The 22,531-nt window shown below is 35.0% G+C and overlaps 1 protein-coding gene across 1 annotated transcript in view; it reads right to left on the bottom strand.

Moving 5' to 3' along the window:
• Positions 1-17,677, bottom strand: part of Glipr1l2 (GLIPR1 like 2) — a 51,140-nt gene extending 33,463 nt beyond the window's left edge. The window contains exons 1-2 of the mRNA XM_005330432.3: positions 17,438-17,677; positions 2,140-2,385 (exon numbers count right to left, since the gene is read on the bottom strand). Of these exons, the coding sequence (XP_005330489.3) occupies positions 2,140-2,385; positions 17,438-17,671 (480 nt within the window). The 5' untranslated portion in view covers positions 17,672-17,677. The remainder of the gene's footprint in view (positions 1-2,139; positions 2,386-17,437) is intronic.
• Between the last annotated feature and the right edge of the window lie 4,854 nt (positions 17,678-22,531).

Genomic DNA, 22,531 nt, shown 5'->3' on the forward strand with positions numbered 1-22,531 from the left:
GGTGTGGTGTTGCATGCTTCTCCTAATCCCAGTGGCTTGAAAGGCTGAGGCAGGAGGACCATGAGTTTAAAGACAGCCTTAGCTACTTGGGGAGGTCCTAAGAAACTCAGCAAGACCATGTCTCTAAATAAAATATATTAAAAAAAAAAGGGTTGGGGATGTGGCTCAATGGTTAAGTCCTCCTGGGTTCAATCCATAGTACCAAAAGAGGATACACAATGTGGACTTTTCATTCAGAAAAAATAAAGATTTTGAATTTGAGTAAAAAAGATGGGAATAATGAAAGATTCCAAAAATTCTCTGTACAACTCTAATACTTCTAATACCTGGAGTAAAGAAAAAGTACTCATTTTGTTTTATTAACCTCTGCAAAAGAGGAACCATTTGCATTTTAATTTTTTATTTATCTCTAATCTTAGTGATTGATATATATATATATATATATATATTTGTTGATGGACCTTTATTTCATTTATTTATTTATATGTGGTACTGAGGATTGAACCCAGTGCCTCACACAGGCTAGGAAAGTGCTCTATCACTAAGCCACAACCCCAGCCCATCTAATCTTAGTACTTTTAAAAGTTTGTTTTTAGAGAAATTATTCATTAAAAGAACAGAATTATTCATTAAAAGAACAGAAAATAGGACCACGTGTGGTGGCACATTGTAATCCCAATGGCTCAGGAGGTTGAGACAGGAGGATCATGAGTTCAAAGCCAGACTCAGCAAAAAAAGAAGTGCTAAGCAATTCAGTGAGACCTTGTCTCTAAATATATATATATGGATGTGGCTCAGTGGTTGAGTGCTCCTGAGTTAAATCCTCAGTACAAAAAAAAAAAAAAAAAAAAAAACTCAAAACAAACAAACAAACAAAAAAGCCCAGAAAATATACTGTAAGAATTGAAATGGAGTCAAGCAGGCCAAGCAGAAAATATTTAGTATAGTAGCAGGTCAGGGAGTAGATTTGATTAGTTTACTGAAGGTATTAAAGACATATTAATGGGTCTAACTTTGATATGAGTAAGACAATGGAGAACAACTATAACTTTCTAGAAGAAGAAGGAGCTAACAAAAAAGAGTTAATCAAGGGGCTGGGGTTGTAGCTCAGTGGGAGAGAGCTTGCCTTGCATGCTTGAGGCACTGGGTTCGATCCCTGGAACCACATAAAAATAAAAACAAATAAAATAAAGGTATTGTGTCCATCTACAACTAAAAAGAAAAAATTGAAATAAAAAAAGTTCATAAAAAAATTTTTTGGAGAATGATTCATTTGATGGAAGAGAAAGATGAGATCAATGTGAATAAATTCCAAAGTTTTGAGCTTTATATAAATCATGACACCGGGAAATGTTGACTGAAAAATAACCATGTTTTAAATAAACTTGGGAGTTCAATATAGTCTTGATTTCTGATACAAATATTTATTGAAGACCTAAATAATGTCATATTTTTATGTTCACAATATGGTGAATGAGAAACAAGTTCTCCACCCTCAATGTATTATCAGACATATACTTAGATGATTATTAAACAATGTGGTATGTGAAATAATGAATAAATAAAATTGGTTCAATATTCTTGAAGTATAAAGTATGAGGATGGATTTTTGGATATTAGTAAAATAATATTATTAATTTCCATTGAATACTACTATATTACTGCTTTAATCAGTCAGCTATAATATAATATATATACTGATATAGGCAAAACATATCATCTTTTGTTTTTATTCTCAATGATTTGTAAATAGTTTTTATTTACTAGATTCTTACTTCCTTTTCCAGTGTGTACTATTTTAGAAAATTGCCTTTTATCTTTGGGTATCAAGGTTAGGTTTATTATATTTTTAAAAAATGTCCCTTTTTTGTGGTATTGGGGATGAAACACCAGGCTTCATGCATGTTGGGAAAGCATTCTACCACTGAGCTACACCCTGGCGCTCAAAGAATATTTTGATTGTATAATTTACATATGTATGGGACTATGGACATTTGAAGATAGGACTGAATAGAATTTGAATTTTATTAGAAGTAATAATTTTACCATTTGTGTTTACTTATAAATTTAAAACATAAAACTAGTTAGTAAAGCAATTAAGAAGTCTACTGAATTAATAGCAATATAAAAATTAGATACCTGCATATAATTAGAACAGTTTTTAGAGCAAGTTCCATTTTCAAAATTAAAATATTTCTTCTCTGCATACCAACTTTTGATAGCAACAGTTGCAGTAAATTCATTCTCAGGGCCAACCCACATATTTTCACCAATACCATTAAATGTAGGATGGGCCATATGTATTTCTTCTAAATGAATATTAGGCTTAAACACACACTTTTTCCCCCAGGCTCTAGCAGTTCGTGATAAAGCTACATCCCAAGTCTGTAAGGAGAAAACAAAACAAAACAACAACAACAAACACACACACACACAAAGCAGAGAAAATAGAACAATAATAAATAAGGATTTTTGTGCTCTTGATTATTTTCCAGGAATTCTATAGTTTAAGAATTCTAATTTTGTACTTAGGAGTTTTGTTTGTGTAACTTCTATGAGGAAATTTTTTTTTTTATAATTGTAAGTGAAATGATTATATCCTTAGACAAAGGACCATTCATATATTTGTAACTGAAGTAGCGGAATGATAGACAGTGCAAATTATAACATTCTTAAGTATAGTCTGTTTAGAACATATATTTTAATCCCATGTTTTTTGTACTTAGTAACATAACAATTTTAAATAGAATTCATCTAATAACTATTTATTGGGCCTTCATTATATACCAAATATTGTGCTATCAGCATTAAAATGAGAAGTCAACATAAATTTTGTATTCAAGTTGGTTATTGTTAGGATAACACACACATATGTATATATAGATAAAATGTTTATATACATACATAAAAATCTTTAATACATGTGTTAACTTTATAAAAAAGATACATAAACACTTTTATGCAAGTCCAGAAATGTCACAAGATACCACATGATGTTGCTCCCTTACTATTTGTAAATACACAGAAATGTATGCTTTTATCATTTAACGAATAAATAGGTTTGTTCTTTAATTAACAACAATAAAAACATATTATGAAAATCAACAGAATAATCATTACACCAAAATACTAAGTATGTATGTTACAGTAAACATTTCTGAAAAACATTAAGATAGCTTTAGGTTTCTTAGTTAATTCCACAGATTGTACATAAATTCATTAGAGAAAATAAACAAATCAGCCCTTTAGAATATTTCTTTACTACTTCCCTCCCCCAAGGTAACCACTGTTCAAAAGACTACCTATTCACACATTTCTCTCTGTATGTACACACATATACACATGCATTCAAATATGTGTTTGGTTATTTTAAATGGGCATTTTGTTATTAGTTTTTCTTTGTACTATTGTGATTACAAATTATGGTTGTTTCCCAAAGGCCATATGATAAATACTTGGTCCCTATCTGATGGCACTATTGAGAGGTAGTGGAAACCTGAGGAGGTGGGACTACTTCAAGGAATTAGGTCACTGTGATGTGTCTTTGAAGGGTATATTTTGTCCCCGGCTCCTGGATATCTTTCTGTTTTCTGGCTGCCATGAGGTAAACAGCTTTACTCCACCACACCCTCTGTGCCTTGTGTTCTGCCAGACCTCAGGTCTATAGCAACAGAATCCGTTGAACATGGACTGATACCTCTGAAATTAAGAGCCCAAATAAACCTTTCCTGTTTTTTTTTTCCCTCTGGTATTTTGTCACAGTATTAGAAGCTAACTAACTCAAAAAACTGATGAAAAGTGTAATTGTTACCAAAAGCTCAGTCCTTGTCCCTGATGCCAATTCAATAACAAGAACATGGTTTTAAGAAAAAGGAAAAAGAAGGTTATTACTTTGCTAGCAAAGGAGAAGCACTGGGAGTTCTGTCTCAGAAGCTATGAGACAGAACTCCATCAAGGGGAGCCGGTGGCTTTTAGAAAAGGTGATGCAAAGGCTAGATTGCACGTGTTCTGTCTGGAGTTGTAATTCACTTGTTAATTTGGGAGATAGTCATTTCTGAGGTCTTCTGAATTACTTCATTCCTGTGGTGGGTTTGTGGCTAATGGATAGATAACTCTGCTTAGAATGGGGAAGAAAGGCAATCTTGTTTCCCAAGAATGGGGATCAGGAAAGATTAGGGAGAAACAGGGAGAGAGAAAGAGAAATAAATAGTTCTTTTTAAAAAAATAATTCACAGTTGCAGAGCATCAATGGCTATATTCAAAGCATAAAGTGGACCATGGTTATAGGATCACTGATATGACTATACCTGTCCATGTGTGGTCATAAGCCTTTAGAACTGTTTCTGGGAGAAGTTTGGAAATGTTCTGAGAGATGGCCCAGGGAAAGCTTAGATTGCTGTAAGCAGAGCTCTATGGGCAGTTCTGATTACACCTCAAAGACCAGAATGCTGATAGGAATGCAGACAGTAAAGACTATGCCCATGAGGTTTCAGACGAGACTAAGGACTCTTTTGGGAATTGGACTAGAGGCCACATTCGATTTTGGCAAAGAATTTGTCTACATTTCTCCAGATTCTGAGACTATGTGAAATTGACTATAAATTGAAAGATAATTAATTTGACAGAGGAAATTTCCAGCATAGCATTCAGGCTCTGGTATGAGTATTGCTGACTAATTTATAAAGATTAGTAGCAAGAATCAGCAGTAAAAACCAGGGCAAAAGATGTGAAAACACTGTACAAAATTGGGGCCAAAGAAGATGTGGTTGCTGAAGAGATTAGTGCTAATTAAAGGAAACCAAACACTTTATACAGGGACAGCAGAAAAAGGCCTGGAGGTTATCTGTGAAATTGGTCAGTCTCCCTCACAGGCTCAAGCGATCAAAGCTATAACTTGTTTGAAATGCTTTGAGAAGACAGCACCAGGGCAACCAGCTTAGAAATCATTTTACCATGCTCATCTATGCAGGCACTCAGCTATGCAGGCTGCTGCAGCCATGGTTCAAGTAGAGCCAGATACTGCTTGAGTTAGCTGTAGACTTTGGCACATCCATGTGATGCTGGTTTTGTAGGTATCCAGTGTGAAAGAGTTGTGGGGTCACAGAGAATTCCAATTAGATTTTAAAAGAAGGCCTGGGAGGCTGGGCAGTGTGTGGCAGGGTTAGAATCCCTATGGGTAGTGTCTGAGAGTGTGATACATGAAGTTGTAAGAGCAAAGTCAAAGCAATAATGGAGAACCCTGGAAGTTGGAGATGCCAAAAACATGGGATGTCTGCTAAGGAAAGTTGTAGGCAATGAGTAGAGCCAGCCCCAAGATAGTGGCCATGTGGACAATAACTGGCAGGCAAGGCTATAGGGGAGGGACTGGCCCAAGCTCCTTGGAGCTTGTACCATACCAACATATGTCCCGGATGCTGAACATGGAAGTGCAGGGTTTAATATTTGCCTGGTGGGATTTCCGTCTTGCTTTGCTCCAATACCTCCTTGGAATTTTTCCTATTCCTCCCTTTTGGAATGGGAACTTATATTCTGTCCACCATATTACATTGAAAGTATGTAATTTTCTTTTTTCTTTTACAGGGGCTCACAGCTAAGAGATTTTCTAGAATCAGGAAATCTAGGATTTGGTCTTTTGAGTCATGTTGGAACTACTGAATTTTTGGAGATGGACTGAAGGCAATTTGCATTATGAGATGGACATGAAACCTTGAGATCCAGGATTGGAATGACAGGGCTTGAATCTAAAATGTCTACCAGAGACCATGTACGAAAGGCTTGGTCCCTCAGCTGATGGTGGTATTGGGAGGTGGTGAAAACTTTAAAAGGTGAGGCCTAGTTTGAGGAATGAGGGTGTGCCCCTGAAATATATATTTTGTTCCTGGGCCCTAGTAGTCTCTCTGATTCCCAACCACCATGAGGAAAACAACTGTGCACTGCTGTGTGCTCCCTACCATCATACTCTGCCTCACCCATAGCAATGGGACCAAATAACTAGAGACTAAATGCTCTAAAATTGTGAGCCAAAATAAATATTTTCTTTCCTTTAAGTTGTTTTTCTCAGCTTTTTAGTCACAATAATGAAAGCTAACACATCATTCCATATACAATACTATTGGTTTACAACTAATACTTATCATAGAGAAATTGTTCCACATTAATATGACCAGATCTGCTTAATTTGTACAAACTCTGCATAGCATTCTATAGTATATATACCCTACAATTAATTCCATATTAATAGCTTCTTAGATTATTTCCCTTTGCAAACAATTCCTCTTACCTATCCTTCTTCTGACTTACTTTGAACATAGTTTACAACCTTACCATGTGCCAATCACTATTTTAAGTTTTCTTTAATGTAACATCTCATTTAATTTTATAATAACCCTATAAGTAATGAATGTATTATTATAAGTAGTAATATGCATTATTATTACTATAGGTATGTATTCACTTAACCATGGAGATACATTCTGAAGAATACATCAGGCAGTTTCATTTTTATATGAATATTATAAAACATATTTACATAAAACTAGATGGTATAGCCTACTATACATTTAGACTATGTTGGTATATACCATCATACATGCAACCTGTATTTCTGTTTCTGAGAGGAAGTAACTAAAATAGAAAGAAATTAAGTAGATCACTTAATGACTCATAGTAATCTATATAAAGATTGTAGTTAAGCCCAGGAAACATAATTTTCAACTCCATGTTTGTAAGCATTTCAGTTAATTGCTTCCCATAATTATGTATAAATAAATTATGATAGTTTCAAATTCCTTTATTCAACCATGAATCAAATTGTAGTTGGAGATAAAGGCTAAAGTTTCAAAAAGTGGCTGATGAGTAATTAATGAGAAATGTGAGAAAGTAAAGAATTTTATTAGCCTCTAGCCTTTACGTAGAAAAACTGAATCCATATTCTAATTCATGCTTCATTGGAGGCAACATGAAAATTTTAATTTTTTCAATGTTTCCCTAGATTATGTCTAAGTATAAATCTTTTCTCACTAATTTTTCTTAGTGAGAAAAATGTTGGTGTTTCCGTTAAAAAATATTTTTTGTTTCTTTAAAAAATAATATAAAGGGGGCTGGGGATGTGGCTCAAATGGTAGCATGCTTGCCTGGCATGCATGTGGCCCAGGTTCGATCCTCAGCACCAATACAAACAAAGATGTTGTGTCTGCCGAAAAACTAAAAAATAAATATTAAAATTAAAAAATAATAATAATATAAAAAGTATAATCATAACTATTATATATGGATTGATAATTTCATTGAACTCATTAATTGGTAAGAGATCTTCTAGGAAGTTATAACTTTTTCAAGGAAAATATAAAGAATTCTCAATTTTATGTGCAGGAAATCAATTCACAAGTAAGTGTAAAAACTGGGTCTTATCCATAGTATAATAATCAGTTACACTTCACCAGACACAGCAATTTAACATTTCTATTGCATATCACCAGTATTGTATGGATTTCACAATTGTAAATAGCCTATCTCAAAGACAATTATGAAAAATATAACTGGTGTCAATAAAATAAACCGGGCACCCAATATTCAGGTTTTCACAATTTTTCCTAACATCTCTTTTATCTGAAAATCCATCTTTCTTCATCTCTGGGAAATTTGCCTCTATTTTTTCTTAATTTCTCCCCTTTATTCTGTTTTCATTTCCACAATATCTATTAGATTTGAGAATGTTTCATTCTCTTTTCTCCATCTTTTTAATATTCCCTTTGTGCCTTTGCACATTCATTTATTTATTCATCTTCTGAATAAACATAAATATTTCTACAGATAAATTGATGAATATAAGGTCAGACCTCTAAAATTGAACCAATTGAAGAAAAAATTACCCATGATACTTGCTAACACAGTAAGATTTAGAAGATATTGTGATAAGATATTATAAGAAAGAGGGATGAGGCTCAACTTCAAATACAAGGATAAGTAGAAATTTGGGGCACTGGAGCAAATAAGGGGGTAAGAGAATGGAAATTTACTAAAAGGATAAATCAAAGTGATTCTTGCTCAATTGACCCAACAGGACTCTTGCAGAGGGAAGGCCAGGGTGATCACAGACCAAGAGAGAGGGATGAAGAATTTGATCAGATATTGAATAATCAAATACCAAAGGTAAGGGATTCTCCCTAAACTGGGCTAGGTGGGATTGTTGTTAAAACTAGATAATAGAGGCCTCAGGACAGGGACAAAGGCCGAAGCCTACTTAAAGAAGGCTCAGAGAAGTCTTACTAAAATTTGCTCAAGAAGATCTCTGTCAGTTCTCTTTGTGGTCAAGAAAAGACCTTTTAACTATAAATCCATTTTTCAATTAGTTGTCTTTTGTTCATTAAGAACCAGCTGAGTGAGAGGATAAGATGGCAGATTAGCAGGAGATGGCTTTTACAACAACTCTGGGACATGGGACTCAAACCACCAGAAAACTTCTCTGTGAGGCGAGTCTAAAAAAAGCATTCCACTGATACTCAATATTGAACAGCGAGCCTTGAAGACTGGGAAATTTGGAGTACATCAGATAAGGATAAGGAACAGAATTGGGGCTAAGCTCCTGGCAGGAATGGGGGAAATTAATACACAAGATCGGAAAAGACTAAACAGTGCTGGGAAAGTCTTGGCATGGAAAATCCCAGGATCGGAGGGGCAGCCTGCCCTGGGCTGACCCAGAGGTTGTTCAGCTCATCAACTTAGACTGGGAACTTAGATCTGGGCGTTTGGATCTGAGTCCAACATAGAAATCTAGCAGATACCAACTGCAAGATCTAAACTGAGCCTAGAAAATCAGGAGAATCTCTGGCACAAAGAATTTCTGGCATGGAGACCATTTTGCCTGGGGATAATACAGGACAGAGAGGGTGGAGAAAGCTCACCCTTCCCCAATCCCTTGAACTTGGCAGTACCCAGGACCAGTAGCAGGTGGCAGATAGAGGATCTGAACTGGTGGAGTAGATTAAACTCAGAGCTCAGAGGCAGTCCTTGAGAAGCCCAAAAGGGCAGTATTCCCTAACAACAGAACCAGCAAAGGACTGACTGCCCTTTCCAATGAGTGGAACCCTGGGGAGAGGAGTAGGGTACACTTGTAGAAGTACATTGATTCATTTACAGCCTATAACTCTCCATACAATATAACACTTGGACCAATAACACATAATATAATACTTATATTATACTAGACCTAATCCCTTCCCCAGGGAGCTTTGCTTCCAGCAAGTCAGCTAATAGAACCCAGGGGTAACTATACCCTGGAGGTGAAGTTGAAAGCATCTTCTACAGGTCCCCACACCATCCTGCTGAGAAAGGAAGCTGAAAAAGGGAAAAACGTTTTGGCACAGACAGCAAGCATATACTCTCATTGACTATTTTGCTGTTTTTTTGTTAGTTTGTTTGAATTTGTACTGATTGATACATGATGGAAATTTATACATTTGTACATACACATGTTTGTTTCTGCTTCCTCATTTCTAGCATATCTTGAAGGTAGTCATTTTTCCTTACTCTGTTTTTTGAGGGTTGGGGTTTTATATTAGTATATTTTGGATTGATTTTGTGTTGTCTATTTTACAACTCTGTTTCCCTTTATTTCTATTTCTCTCTTGCTAACAACCAAACTCTATTGCTCTTTCACTCTTCCTTTAATTCTTTTACTTCTATTTTTCTTCTCCCCCCTTATAAAAAAACATAGCTTATGTCACTCTATTCACCTGTTGAATCTACAAACCCTTTCTACCTCCCATCTTTTCTTCTTTCCTCTTAAAGAACTCTAACTCCTCCTAACACTAATTGGTTTTTAAAAGACCAGACCCCATAACTAATGCTATAGAAATAATAAATACAATAGTAGTCATAGAAAACACCTATTGTTTGATTTTATGCCAGATATAATTCATGATTACTTACTGCTTTTACTATAAATTGCTGAGCCTACCATAGCTCTCTCTGGTGTCAATTAACTTTGTAAGTGTTAAATAGGAATTTAGTACTTACTTTGATGTAATCTACTGTATTCATAGTTGGATGCAATTGTTTGGCTCCCCCTTAATCGTGAGGCACAGGAAACTGACAGGATCACCAAAAGCACATAGAAAACAAGCCTTGCTGCTTCAGATCCATTTGGATAGATGGGTAGACACACACACACACACACACACACACACACACACACACACACATATATATATATGAAAAATCAGGAAAAAAACCAACCCAAACAAACCAGAATGACTCAATAGCAGACTCCACTGACACCACAGTGAAGGAAAATATCAAAAATATCAGAGTAGAAATTTACAAAGCTTATAGCTAAACTAATCTATGAGATAAAATATACTGTAAGGAGTGAAATCAGAGACAAGATACAAGAATTGAAAGATCACATCAATAAGGAAATAGAAATTCTGAAGAAAAATCAAATGGAAATTCTCAAAATGAAGGAATCAATAAACCAAACTAAAAATTCAATGGAAAGCATCACCAATAGAATAGACCATTTAGAATACATAGTTTAAAGCAACGAAGACAAAGTACATAATCTTTAAAATAAAGTTAATCATGGAGAAAGGATGTTAAGAGACCATGAATAGGATTTTCAAAAAATATGGGATATTATTAAAAGACCAAACCTAAGATTCAGAGAGGTAGTTGAAAGCTCAGAGCTACAAACCAAAGGAATGCACAATCTTTTCAATAAAGCAGTAACAGAAAATTTCCCAAATCTTAAGAAGGAAATGGAAAATCAAATATAGCAAACATACAGGACTCCAAATATACAAAATTACAACAGAGGCACTCCTAAGTAAATTATTATGAAAATGCCAAACAAACAAAATAAGAATAGAAATTTAAAAGCTGCTAGAGGAAAAACAACTGGTCACATTTAGAGATAACCCAATCTGAATCTCAGCTGATTTTTCAACTCAGATCCTAAAAGCTAGGGAATCTTGGGATAATATATACCAAGCTCTGAAAGAAAATGGATGCCAACAAAGAATACTATACGCAGAAAAATTAAGCTTCATATTTTAATATGAGGTAAAAACCTTCCATGATAAACAAAAGTTAAAAGAATCCACAACTAGAAAGCCAGAACTATAAAACATACTTGGAAAAATATTACATGAAGACAAAATGAAGGATACAAATAAAAAATAGGAGAGGGTGAAACTGAACCGGAATAATAGTGTATCAAAGGAGAATATAACTCAACTAAAAAACAAAAAATTAATAAAAATGACAGGAAATAAAATCATCTTAATAGTAAGACTCAATGTTAATCGACTCAACTTATAGATCAAAGAACACAGATTCTTTGATTGGATTAAAAAAGACCCAGAAATATGCTATTTCCAAGAGACTCACCTCATAGGCAAAGATATCCATAGACTAAAGTTAAAAGGAGAGGGGGAAAAAACAACAACAACAACTATCATTCATATGGGTCTCATAAACAAGCATAGGTTTCTATTCTCATATTTGAAAAAGTGGACTTCAAACCAAAGTTAATCAGAAGAGATATAGAAGGCCATTTCATACCTCTTTAGGGATTCATAAAACAGAAAGAAATAATAGTCATAAATATCTATGCATCAAACAATGGAGCAACTATGTACATCAAACAAACCTTTCTCAATATCAAGATTCAAACACACCACAACACAATAATTCTGAGTGACTTTAACATAACTCTCTCTTATGTTAAAGATATATCATTCAAACAAAAACAAAATAAAGAATCTATAGAACTAAAATTACAATTATTAACTTAGACTTAACAGACATATATAGAATATTTCATCCATCAGTGACCGAATTAATTTTTTTATAAGCTGCATATTGAACATTTTCCAAAATGGATAATATTTTAGGACACAAAGCAACTCTTATCAAATAAAAAAAGAGATAATACCTTGCATTCTATCAGATCATAATGTAATGAAATTAGAAATCAATGATAAGAAAAAATTAACAATTACTCTAATACCTGGAGACTAAATAATTCACTACTGAATGATAAATGTATAACAGAAGAAAACAAAAATGAAGTAAAAATTATACTTAGAGGTAATAAGAATAATGACATAACATATCAAAATCTCTGGGACACTATAAAGGCAGTTCTAAGAGGAAAGTTCATAGCATTCAGCTCATACATTAAGAGAATGAGGAGATACCAAATAAATAATCTAACATTACACCTCAAAGCCCTAGAAAAAGAAAACAAACCAACACCAAAATCAGCAGAAGACAGGAAAATCAGAGCTGAAATCAATGAAATTAAGATTTTAAAAAAGATAATTCAAAAAATAAATGAATCAAAAAGTTGGTTCTTTGAAAAGAATAAGCAAAATTGACAAATCCTTAGCTAAGCTAACCAAGAGAAAAAGAGAAAAAACGCAGATTATTAAAATCCAATGAATTACTAAAATCCATTTTCAGTCCATGAAAACCTTGAAGACATTGATAAATTTCTAGAGACATATAACCTACCCAAATTGAACCAGGAATATATAGAAGATTTAAACAGGTTAATTTTATGAGGTTGAAGAAGTCATCAAGCAAGAGCCTGCCAACAAGGTGGATTCTCAGAACATTTCTACTAAATCTTTAAATAATTTCAGTACTCCTCAAATTATTCCATGAACTAGAACAAACTTCCAAAGCCAATTCTACAAAGCCAATATCACCCTGAAATCCAAAACCAGATAAAGACACATCAAGGAAAGAAAACTCCAGACCAATATCCTTGATGAACATAGATGCAAAAATTCTCCATAAAATACTAGCAAATTGCATACAAAAACACACTAAAATGATAGTGCACCATGATCAAGTGGGTTTCATCCCAAAGATGCAAGATAGGGTCAACATAAAGAAATCAATAAATGTATTTCACCACATCAATAGATTTAAAAGACAAGAATCACATGATAATCTCAATAGATGCAGAAAAAGCATTTGACAAAATTCAGCATCCATTCATGATCTAAACACTAGAAAAAAGAAATAAAAAGACTATACTTCAACATTGTAAAAACTACATATGATAAACCAAATGCCAACTCATTCTAAATGGAGAAAAACTGAAAGCATTCCCTCTAAATACTGGAACAAAACAGGAATGCCCATCTTCACCAGTTCTATTCAACATAGTGCTAGAATCTTCAGCCAGATCAAGTAAGCAAAAGAATGAAATAAAAGAAATACAAATAAGAAAAAGGAGCTCAAACAAGATGTTTGCCCACAACAGGATCCTATATATAGAAGACCACCCCCCCACAAAAGAAAAACTCCACCAAAAAAAACTTTTAGAATTCATAAATGAATTCAGGAAAGCAGCAGGATATAAAATTAAACTTTATTAATCAATTGTGTTCCTACACACCAATGATGAATCAGCTGAAAGAGAAATTAGGAAAACCATCCCATTTACAGTAGCTTCAAAGAAAAACAAAACACTTGGGAATAAATTTAAGAAAAAAGGTGAAAGACCTCTACAATAAAAAAAAACAGAACACTAAAGAAAGAAATTGAGGAAGACCTTAGAAGATGAAAAGACCTCCCATGTTCTTGGATAGGCAGAATTAATATTGTCGAAATGGGTATACTACCACAAGTGCTATGCAGATTCAATGCAATTCCCAACAAAATTTAAATGATGTTCTTCGTGGAAATAGAAAATTGCTCCTGATATTTGATAAACTAAGAGGCCCAGAACAGCCAAAGCAATCCTTAATGAAAAAATAAATAAAGAAAGAAAGAAAGAAAAGAAGAAGAAGAAGAAGAAGAAGAAGAAGAAGAAGAAGAAGAAGAAGAAGAAGAAGCAGCAGCAGCAGCAGCAGCAGCAGCAGGAGGAGGCATCACAATATTTCATAAATATTTAATATTTAGTATAATACTAAAATTATACTATAAATCTATAATAACAAAAAAAGCATTGTATGGGCATCAAAACAGACATGGAGACGAATGTAGCAGAATATAAAACACAGAAATAAACCCACAAAAATACAGTTACCTCATACCAGACAAAAGTGTCAATAACATATACTGGAGAAAAGATAGCCTCTTCAACAAATGGCACTGGGAGAACTGGAAATGTAAAGCCTCAAATAACTAAAATCAGAAGTGAAAGAGAGGACAATACTACTGATCTTAACAAATAAAAAGTATTATAAGACCACTAGTGCTATTAACATATGTAGGTCAATTAAATGAATGACCTAGATGAAGTTGACAGATTCTTAGAAACGTACATCAAGACTAAATCATGAAGAAATACAAAATCTAACGAATTCATAATTTGTAAAGAGATTAAATCTGTAATTCAAATCTGCCAATAAAGGAAGTCCTTCAGCTAGATGGCTTCATTGGTGAATTATACCAAAGACTTAAAGATGACTTAACACCAACAGAGGAAGCACTTCTTAATTCTATGAGTACAGCATTATTCTGAAACCAAAGTCAAAGATACTAAAACAAAATAAAACTAAAGATGAATATCTTTTAAGATTATTAATGTAAAAGTCCCCAATAAAACTTTAAAAATGAGTTCAACAGCATATCATTTGTCTGTGTGTGTGTGTGTGTGTGTGTGTGTGTGTGTGTGTGTGTGTAGTGGTTTGTTTCTGGATCCTATATTCTATTCCATTAGTCTGGGAGATTCTGTGTAAATAGACCTTTCTCCAAAGAAGAAAAACAAGTAGCCAAAAGCACATGAAAAGATGCTCAAAGTCATTGATCATGAAATCACAATGAGCTATCATTTCATACCCATTAGACATTTTATTATACAAAAAACACCTGAAAATAACAAGACTTGACAAAGATATGAAGAAACTAGGATCCTTGTGCATTCCCAGTAAGAACAAAAGTTGGGCAGCCACTATGGAAAACAAAATGCTAGTTCTTTGAAAAAAGAAAAAAAACAACAACACGAGATTACCAAATGATACAGCAATTCTAGTCTGAGTGCATACCTAGAAGAGAAGCAGGGACTAGAGCAAATATTTGTTAACATTCACAGTAACATTAAGCAAAATAGCCAAAGGATGGAAGCAACCCAAGTGTCCTTTTGGCATCAACAGCATGGACATAGAAGAGCAATATACAGAATTTAAGTGTTATAAGAAATTTTAATATTGGAAGGAGGTTAATAACATAGGTGGATTCTTGGGGAAAAACAGACCCTTAGTAGATGAAGACTGGATCTATGAGCATGACCAGCATGTTTGTTTCTTTCATGGTATGGACAAAACCTCCAGCATACACTTGTAACAGATCAAGTAGAACAAAAACACAAACAATTTAAATGTAACCAGGTTCAAAATGAAAATAGTATGCCCCAAAGTGATTTATGACCAGACTCCTTAACTCTCCTCCCAAAAAATAATGAACCCCAAATATCAAATGTCTGTCATGTTTTCAAAGGAGATTTCCTGAGAATCTGCACATTCCTTCCCAGGAAAATCATATACATAATCAGAGTACTCAACCCTACAGTTGTCAGTTGTCTTTTCCCTAAAAGGTAAGGGGCACCTACACCCTGCCTTTGGGATGTGTATACCTTTGATGCCCTTAAATAAATCTTTGTGCCTTGATTTGGAGGCATCCTGAAATTCTTTCCAGCAATAAAAGTCAAGAATCCAATCAGGGTGATTTGGGGTTTCATTTTCCTCTTTGGAGAGCCTACTTCTGACGCATGTCTGGTGACAGTGATACTGATAAACTTTGGAATTTGTAAAATGGGGTATATATTTTAAAATGCTAAGAATAACTAGTAAGAGAATAAAAAATAAAACATCTGATCTCCTAACATATTACAGAAAACTTCTAAATAGAACATACTATTATGATAGAATACAGTATTTATACTAATTATTTATTTCCTAGAAATAGTTGGGAAACATACACCAACTTTTAGAAGAAACAGGAAAAAATTTAGGGTGGGGTCTTAAGCTATAACCAAAATACTATTTCTGTAAAAATGTTCATATGTTAAATTATGGATTGTGAGTTCCAGGTTTATTATTCTTTAAACTACTTTTTTATATTTGAAATATCTAATATAATTTTTAGAGATATAAAAACCTATGAAAAGTTGAATTAAAAAGTATTGTGAATTTATTAATTTTCAGGAGGAAGGATAATTCCAATTTTAGAAGGAACAGAAGTGATCCCAAAAGGATAGAAAATACGTAGTTAAAATTCTAAAATATCTCCAAAGTCTATGATTGAATTAAAAAGATAAAAACCTGACTTGGACAAAACTATCTTCAGCAAATGGAACTACCTATAATCTGATGAGAAAATGCTGGCAATATAAAAGTTAAAGAAAATAAACAAGAAAAACTAAAATATGCCTAATCCATATCGTACTTTAAAAATTAACATTAAAATTAAGTATCATTTTCTGATTAATTCAGCAAATGATTGAAAATGCCAGTGACCATATGGAAAACAACACTTCTATATAGCTGGTATTTGCTTAGTTTGTCACAGCCTTTAGAAGAGCAATTGCTATGTAACAAATGTTTAAAAATCAAATGCTTTTATTTGTCCCATTTCTATTTTTTTTTTTTTTTTTGGCCAGGAACTATTCCTGAAGGAAGAAAATATGTATATGGAGGTAGTACCTGTAATATAATTTATACTGTAAATTATAAACTCCTGATTGCCTAGTAAGAGAACAGTCTTTTACTTGTTGGATTCTGTGGTCATTTTTTAATGACCATCATGAAATTCTCCTAGCAACAAGAGAATAGTTGAGGTAGTAAATGAAAATAGAAAAAAAAAAAAAGGTGGAGAGAGACGAAAGTGGGAGGGAGGTAGCAGGGCAGCTAAGGAATGCAGACTAGTGGGAGAAGACCTTGGGAGCAAAACGTGGAGAGTACACTCAGTAATGAAGACAAACCCTATTTTTTAAAGTCGGAATTAATGTGAAAAACATCCACGATAAAAGAAAAATCAAAATTTTAAATAAAAACAGACTAACCTTGCAATTGCACTGCCCTAATAGTGCTTTACTTGCTTCTCTATAGTTGAGTTCCAAGGATCCTTGTCTTTGTTTAAAATTTTGATATTTTCTTGATTATAAGTCAATAAGTTTGATTGACTTTTTAATTAAGAAAAAGAAAACTACTACATTAAAGTATCTTCTTGAAGTGGTGCCCTCTTAAAATATGCACCTCAGCTGAGGGCCACACTGGCCTTAGACTCGGTCCTATGCAAAATCCTCTTAATAACCATGTCTTAGAGGGCCACTGATTTTACACATTATGTTTGAAACCTAAGGTGTAAGTGTGGTTCTCAGGAATCCAAAGCCTCAGGGCAGTGGCCCAGACTTCCGGAGGCGGAGGGGTGCGTGGTGACTAGAGCGCCGGGAGGTTGGGAAACCGCCCAGGAGTCTCACCATGAAGCGCAGGTTAGACCCTCTGGGGTAAACGTTGCCCCGGAGGTCATTGTGGAGAGTCACGTACTCATTGATGAAGTCTACGTCCTCTTCGTGCGGCAAAAAGTACGCGTTCAAACCGGAACCCAACAGAAGAAGCCACAGCTCGCAGAGCCACAGCTGCAAAACGCCCCCTAGCGCCAGGGGGAAAGACGGATCGCACCACCCGGAGGCGAAGGGTCTGGTGGCCTCCATATTTCACCCGACGCAGATAGGACAGTGCGCAGGCGCCAGCCCGCCCCTGTGACCTGCCAATCTACCGGGCTGCGCAAGAAAGTCTTATCTCAGAAAGCAGGAGAGCAGAACCTGGAAGAGCATTAAGGAGGAAAAAGGAGGTGGGACAGGAAAGCCAGAGCCTTGCGACAGACAAAGGTTAAAATACATGTCTGCGAACTAATCGAAGGGATACTTGAGTGAAATGATTTGAGGCTTTTCACAAGGCAATGTAGCAAATTATTATCCTGAGTTGATTTCTGACCCAGAATGATGTGTCATCTTTCATTGACCAACTACCACTTGATATGGTAAATGCCAGTTGCTGATAATTAACATGTTCAAGGGACTTTGTAATTGTGCAAGGGGAAGTGGCCATTCTTTCTATGTTACTGATAAAAATGAATTCCTTTTCATCTTTAACTGTTGAATTGGGAGTTTGGTGTAGCGTGCTCTTTTTATTTATTTATTCTTATTATGGACAGAATATCCTCTTTAAGCCTGACTTCTTCCTTGAGATTTTTCTCTCTTCTTTATGGGAAATTACAAAACAAATAGAAGAATTGAAAGTTCAGGATGGAGGATGAAGTAGTGATTATAAAACTCTCATTAAATGAGAATATTTCTGTTCTCTCATCAGTACTATTGAGGATGGGATATCAGTATTCATCTTCTGCCACTGACTGTCCCATTCATAGAAGGAAAGAACTCACTTTTTGTTTGTTTCCTTTATTTCAGATAAAAATAGCTAGAATCTTGGCAGTGGCCTGGTCTAGTTCAAACATTTTGCTTCAAAAAAAAATTGCTCTGAAGAGTTTAAATACTAGGGGTGAAATAAAAGTATGCATTGGCTTTTGGGTATGCATATATTGTACTCAACAACATTAAGGTAATATTAAATATCACTGGTGATACCTCCAGTTATCGGTGACGAGTCCTGCTTCCCCACATGTTGAAGTTTGAACATTAGAGAAGCATGCAGAGGCAAGCATATGAAGCAGGGTTTATTTAAAAAGAGGTAATTTAGCCTTCTCCCAGGATGGAGAAGGGGGCCATAGCTGGTATCCTGGTATCCCAAGAGGTGAGGTGTTCTGCCCTTTCCCTATGTCCTAGCCTTCCTTTGTTCTCCTGCCTTTTCCTCCTTATCTTTCTCCTTTCTGCTTATGTCATTAGGCCCAAGAGCTTGGTGGGATGGCCCAACAGGTGGGCTGAAGGGGTAAGGGCAGGAAGGAGCAGCCCTGCACACATTAACAAACAACCTGATAGTTCCCTGAAGGAAGGGGCAACTCATTGGGCTAGTAGGAGCAAGGGCAGGTTCTTGATAAGGGGGAAGAAGGGCTCTGAAGGAATTAACATTTCAATCCCTCAGGGGACAGTCTTCAACTTCCCAGACTCACTCAAAATTGGCCTCCTTGACCCAACCTGACTCCATTTTCCTAATTATACTGACTGCCTGTCTAATTCTGGCTTCACTGGGACAGTTGGACATAAATTTCCCACAAAGAAAACATTGTAACTGGTTGCCTTAAGAAGTATCTAAAAAAGCAAAGTACTTTTAAAAATACCCCAGCACTGTGGTAAACACTTGTCACTGCAGTAGCTGGGATAGCTCAGATAGAAGGATCCCAAGTTGGAGTCCAACCTCAGCCACTTAATGAGGCCCTAAGTAACTTAAGGAGATCCTGTCTCAAAAATTTAAAAAGTGGGTCGGGGCTGGGGTTGCAGCTTAGTGGTGAAGAACCCCTGGGTTCAATCACAGGTATCCCCAATAATGTTTAAAAATGAAAATTATCTTCTGTTCACACTATTGAAAAGTAGCAGACCTTCAAGAGATGGTTTCATTCATGTCTTTATTCTTTTAACATAAATTACCAGGCCGCATGTTAGGTAATTGAAAAAGACCAGTAGACAAAATACAAACCTCACTTTCAAGTGAATAGAATAATACAATTTTAGATTTGGAAGAAATTTTAGACAATTTCACTAGTGCTATGATTAAACATATTTTCTAATACATCAGTGATTGGTGATCATCACATCCTTTGACCAAATAATTATATTAACAGGGAAGTCAACGTATCCTGGACGGCTCATTTCATTATGAGACGTGGCACTCACCAATTTAATAGATATTTCTTTAATAGCTATTATGTGTCAGAGCCAACTCTAGAAACTAGAGTTAGAAAAGTAAACAAACATGGAGTCTGTCCATAGGAAACTTTTGGTTAAAGATAATGCAGGCATGGAACCACCATATAACCCAGCTAAACCACTTTTCAGTATTTACCTTGAAAAATTAAAGTCATCTTTATGTTTATTAGTCAATTATAGTCATACAGTTTTATGAATGAATTAAAGTCATACCCATGTTTATAGCAGCACAGTTCACACTAGGCAAACTAGGTGTCCATCAACAGATGAATGGATAAAGAAATGTGGTATATATACACAATGGAGTTTTAATCAACCATAAAGAAAAATTAAATTATGACATTTGCAGGAAAATGGGTGGAACTAGAGAACATCATGTTAAGTAATGTAAGTCAAACTCAGTTAAGCGGCATATATTTTATCTCATATACAGAAGCTAGAGAGGAAAAAGGAAAACAAAGGTGAGGGTGGTTCTCCTAAAAATCAAAGGAAAATCAGTAAATAAAAGGGACCAAGGGGTGGGAAGTAAAGAGGGAGTGGGAAAGTGCTGGGGAGTGATATTGGTCAAATTAGATTGTTATGTTGAATGCATGTACAAATATGTAACAACAAATCCTATCAATGTGTACAACTATAATGCACCAATACAAAAATGTGGGGGAAAAAAGTAAAAATGATAGTTGAATTTTCAAGCAATTATAATATAGGTTTGTCAATATTATTTCAAATTCATTTCATATATTCTTACTATTATGTGTGGTTCAGTATTTCAAATGGTTAGCAAGTATCAACTCATTCAGATCATAAAAACCTTAAGATATAATTATCACTAATACCTTCTCAAACAGAAAAATTAAGAAAAAAGAAATAATTTGTCTAAAGTTATCTTGCAAGTGTTTGGTTTTATTTATTTAACTATTTCCTGTTAATTTTCATTTCATGAACTACTAGCAGATCTAAATATATTTTTAGAAATGCATCCAAATTTATAAATACATTGTTTGAAAGTTGTTAACCTAGGCTGGACAATGCTGTCCCTTGCTAAGATTATAAAGAGTTATTTCATACATATAACTATACTGAAGCAGGCCACAGACCCCTACCCAGAAGATCTCTTGCCATAATTAAGCTTCCCTAGTCAGAAAGATCTTTACAAAGAATATCAGCAGGCAGGATATCTGCAGAAAGCACTTGCTGTGAAGCTTCCTCTTTCTTATAAATGCCAGGTTTGCACACAAAAGGTGTGATTGATAGAGAATAGTCTGTAAGCTTGTTGTACAAAAAGATATTATCTCTGTTTTCTTGGTAAACTTGTGGAACCTGTGCCTGGTCTAGTGGATGGAAGGAAAAGCACTTGTCATGTGAAGCTCCAACCCCCCCCCCCACACACACTAGATATAAAGTTCAAAAAATTCTCAAAATCTCTGTCCAGAGAATCTTTCAGGCACAAGCCGCACTCTGGACTGGCTGGCTGCAGTCCCGAAAATTCCTCGGGTGTCCAGCCTCCTCTGTTCCTACATCAATTCTAAATATCGATCCCCAAAATACAGAAATAATACATATTTAAGAGTGAGATTTTTATATAAACATTCCCAGAGTATGCTCAATTTCATGGCCTTGACTTTGGAAAGAGACAAATTGTATTTTAGGTGCTGAGACCTGTAAGGGTTTTAGCTGTGGAAATATAAAAGACAGCGAATTTCCTCTGATGAACAAACTCCCAGGGAATAATACATACTCTGTGCCTGGAAAGTTTCTGCAAAAGTGCAGAAATGGCTAGCTGCTGTGGTAATGCCTTTCATGAGGAAGCTGTGTGCTAGAGTCTTATCAGCCTCTTGATCTCAGATAGTCAGCTCCTGGGAATAAAGGAACTTTCTTGTTAGACAACTACAATGTTGCACCCAGTTCCACTGCTCCTAAAGCCTATCCACATAACAATAACTTTAAACAATGGACTTTCTTGAAAGTTACACTAAGCTTCTAACATTGCACATTGCAACATAATTTGTAACTGATTAATAAACTGCATAATGTTACTAACTCTGTAATTTGCCTAATGAGACCATGAATAGTAATGTAGTAATGATGCCCGTGACCTAATGTAATCTGTTGTTTCTGTACCTTGCTTCTGTCTCCTTTTGCTTTCTTTACAGGGACTCTAATTCATTCTGAAATCTGGTTACATACAACACATCATATATGTATATATAGAAAACATTTGTAGCATGAGTATTTTCACTTTATGGTTTCTTTTATCAAAATGCTTTGGTTTTTGGAGCATGGTGGCACACACCTGTAATCCCAGCAACTCAAGAGGCTGAGGCAGGAGGATCATGAGTTCAAAGCCAGCCTTAGCAAAAAGCAAGGCACTAAGCAACTCAGTGAGACCCTGTCTCTAAATAAAATGCAAAAAAGGGCTGGGGATGTGGCTCAGTGGTCAAATGTCCCTGAGTTCAATCCCCAGTACTAAAAATAATAATAAATAAATAAATAAATAATAAAAAAAGCTTTGGTTTTTCTCACATAGATGTTGTATATATTTTTGTTAGATTTATACTTCTTTTTTGGGGGGAGGGTGCTAACATAAATAGTATTATGTTGGTTGTTGTTGTTTGTTTGTTTTAGGGGGATATTATGGGGAGCCCGCCTCAGAAAACACTCTAAGTTCGAATTCAAACAAAAAACAGCTTT

This window comes from Ictidomys tridecemlineatus, chromosome 6 (assembly GCF_052094955.1).
Source record: "Ictidomys tridecemlineatus isolate mIctTri1 chromosome 6, mIctTri1.hap1, whole genome shotgun sequence".
NCBI classification, from domain to species: Eukaryota; Metazoa; Chordata; class Mammalia; order Rodentia; family Sciuridae; genus Ictidomys; species Ictidomys tridecemlineatus.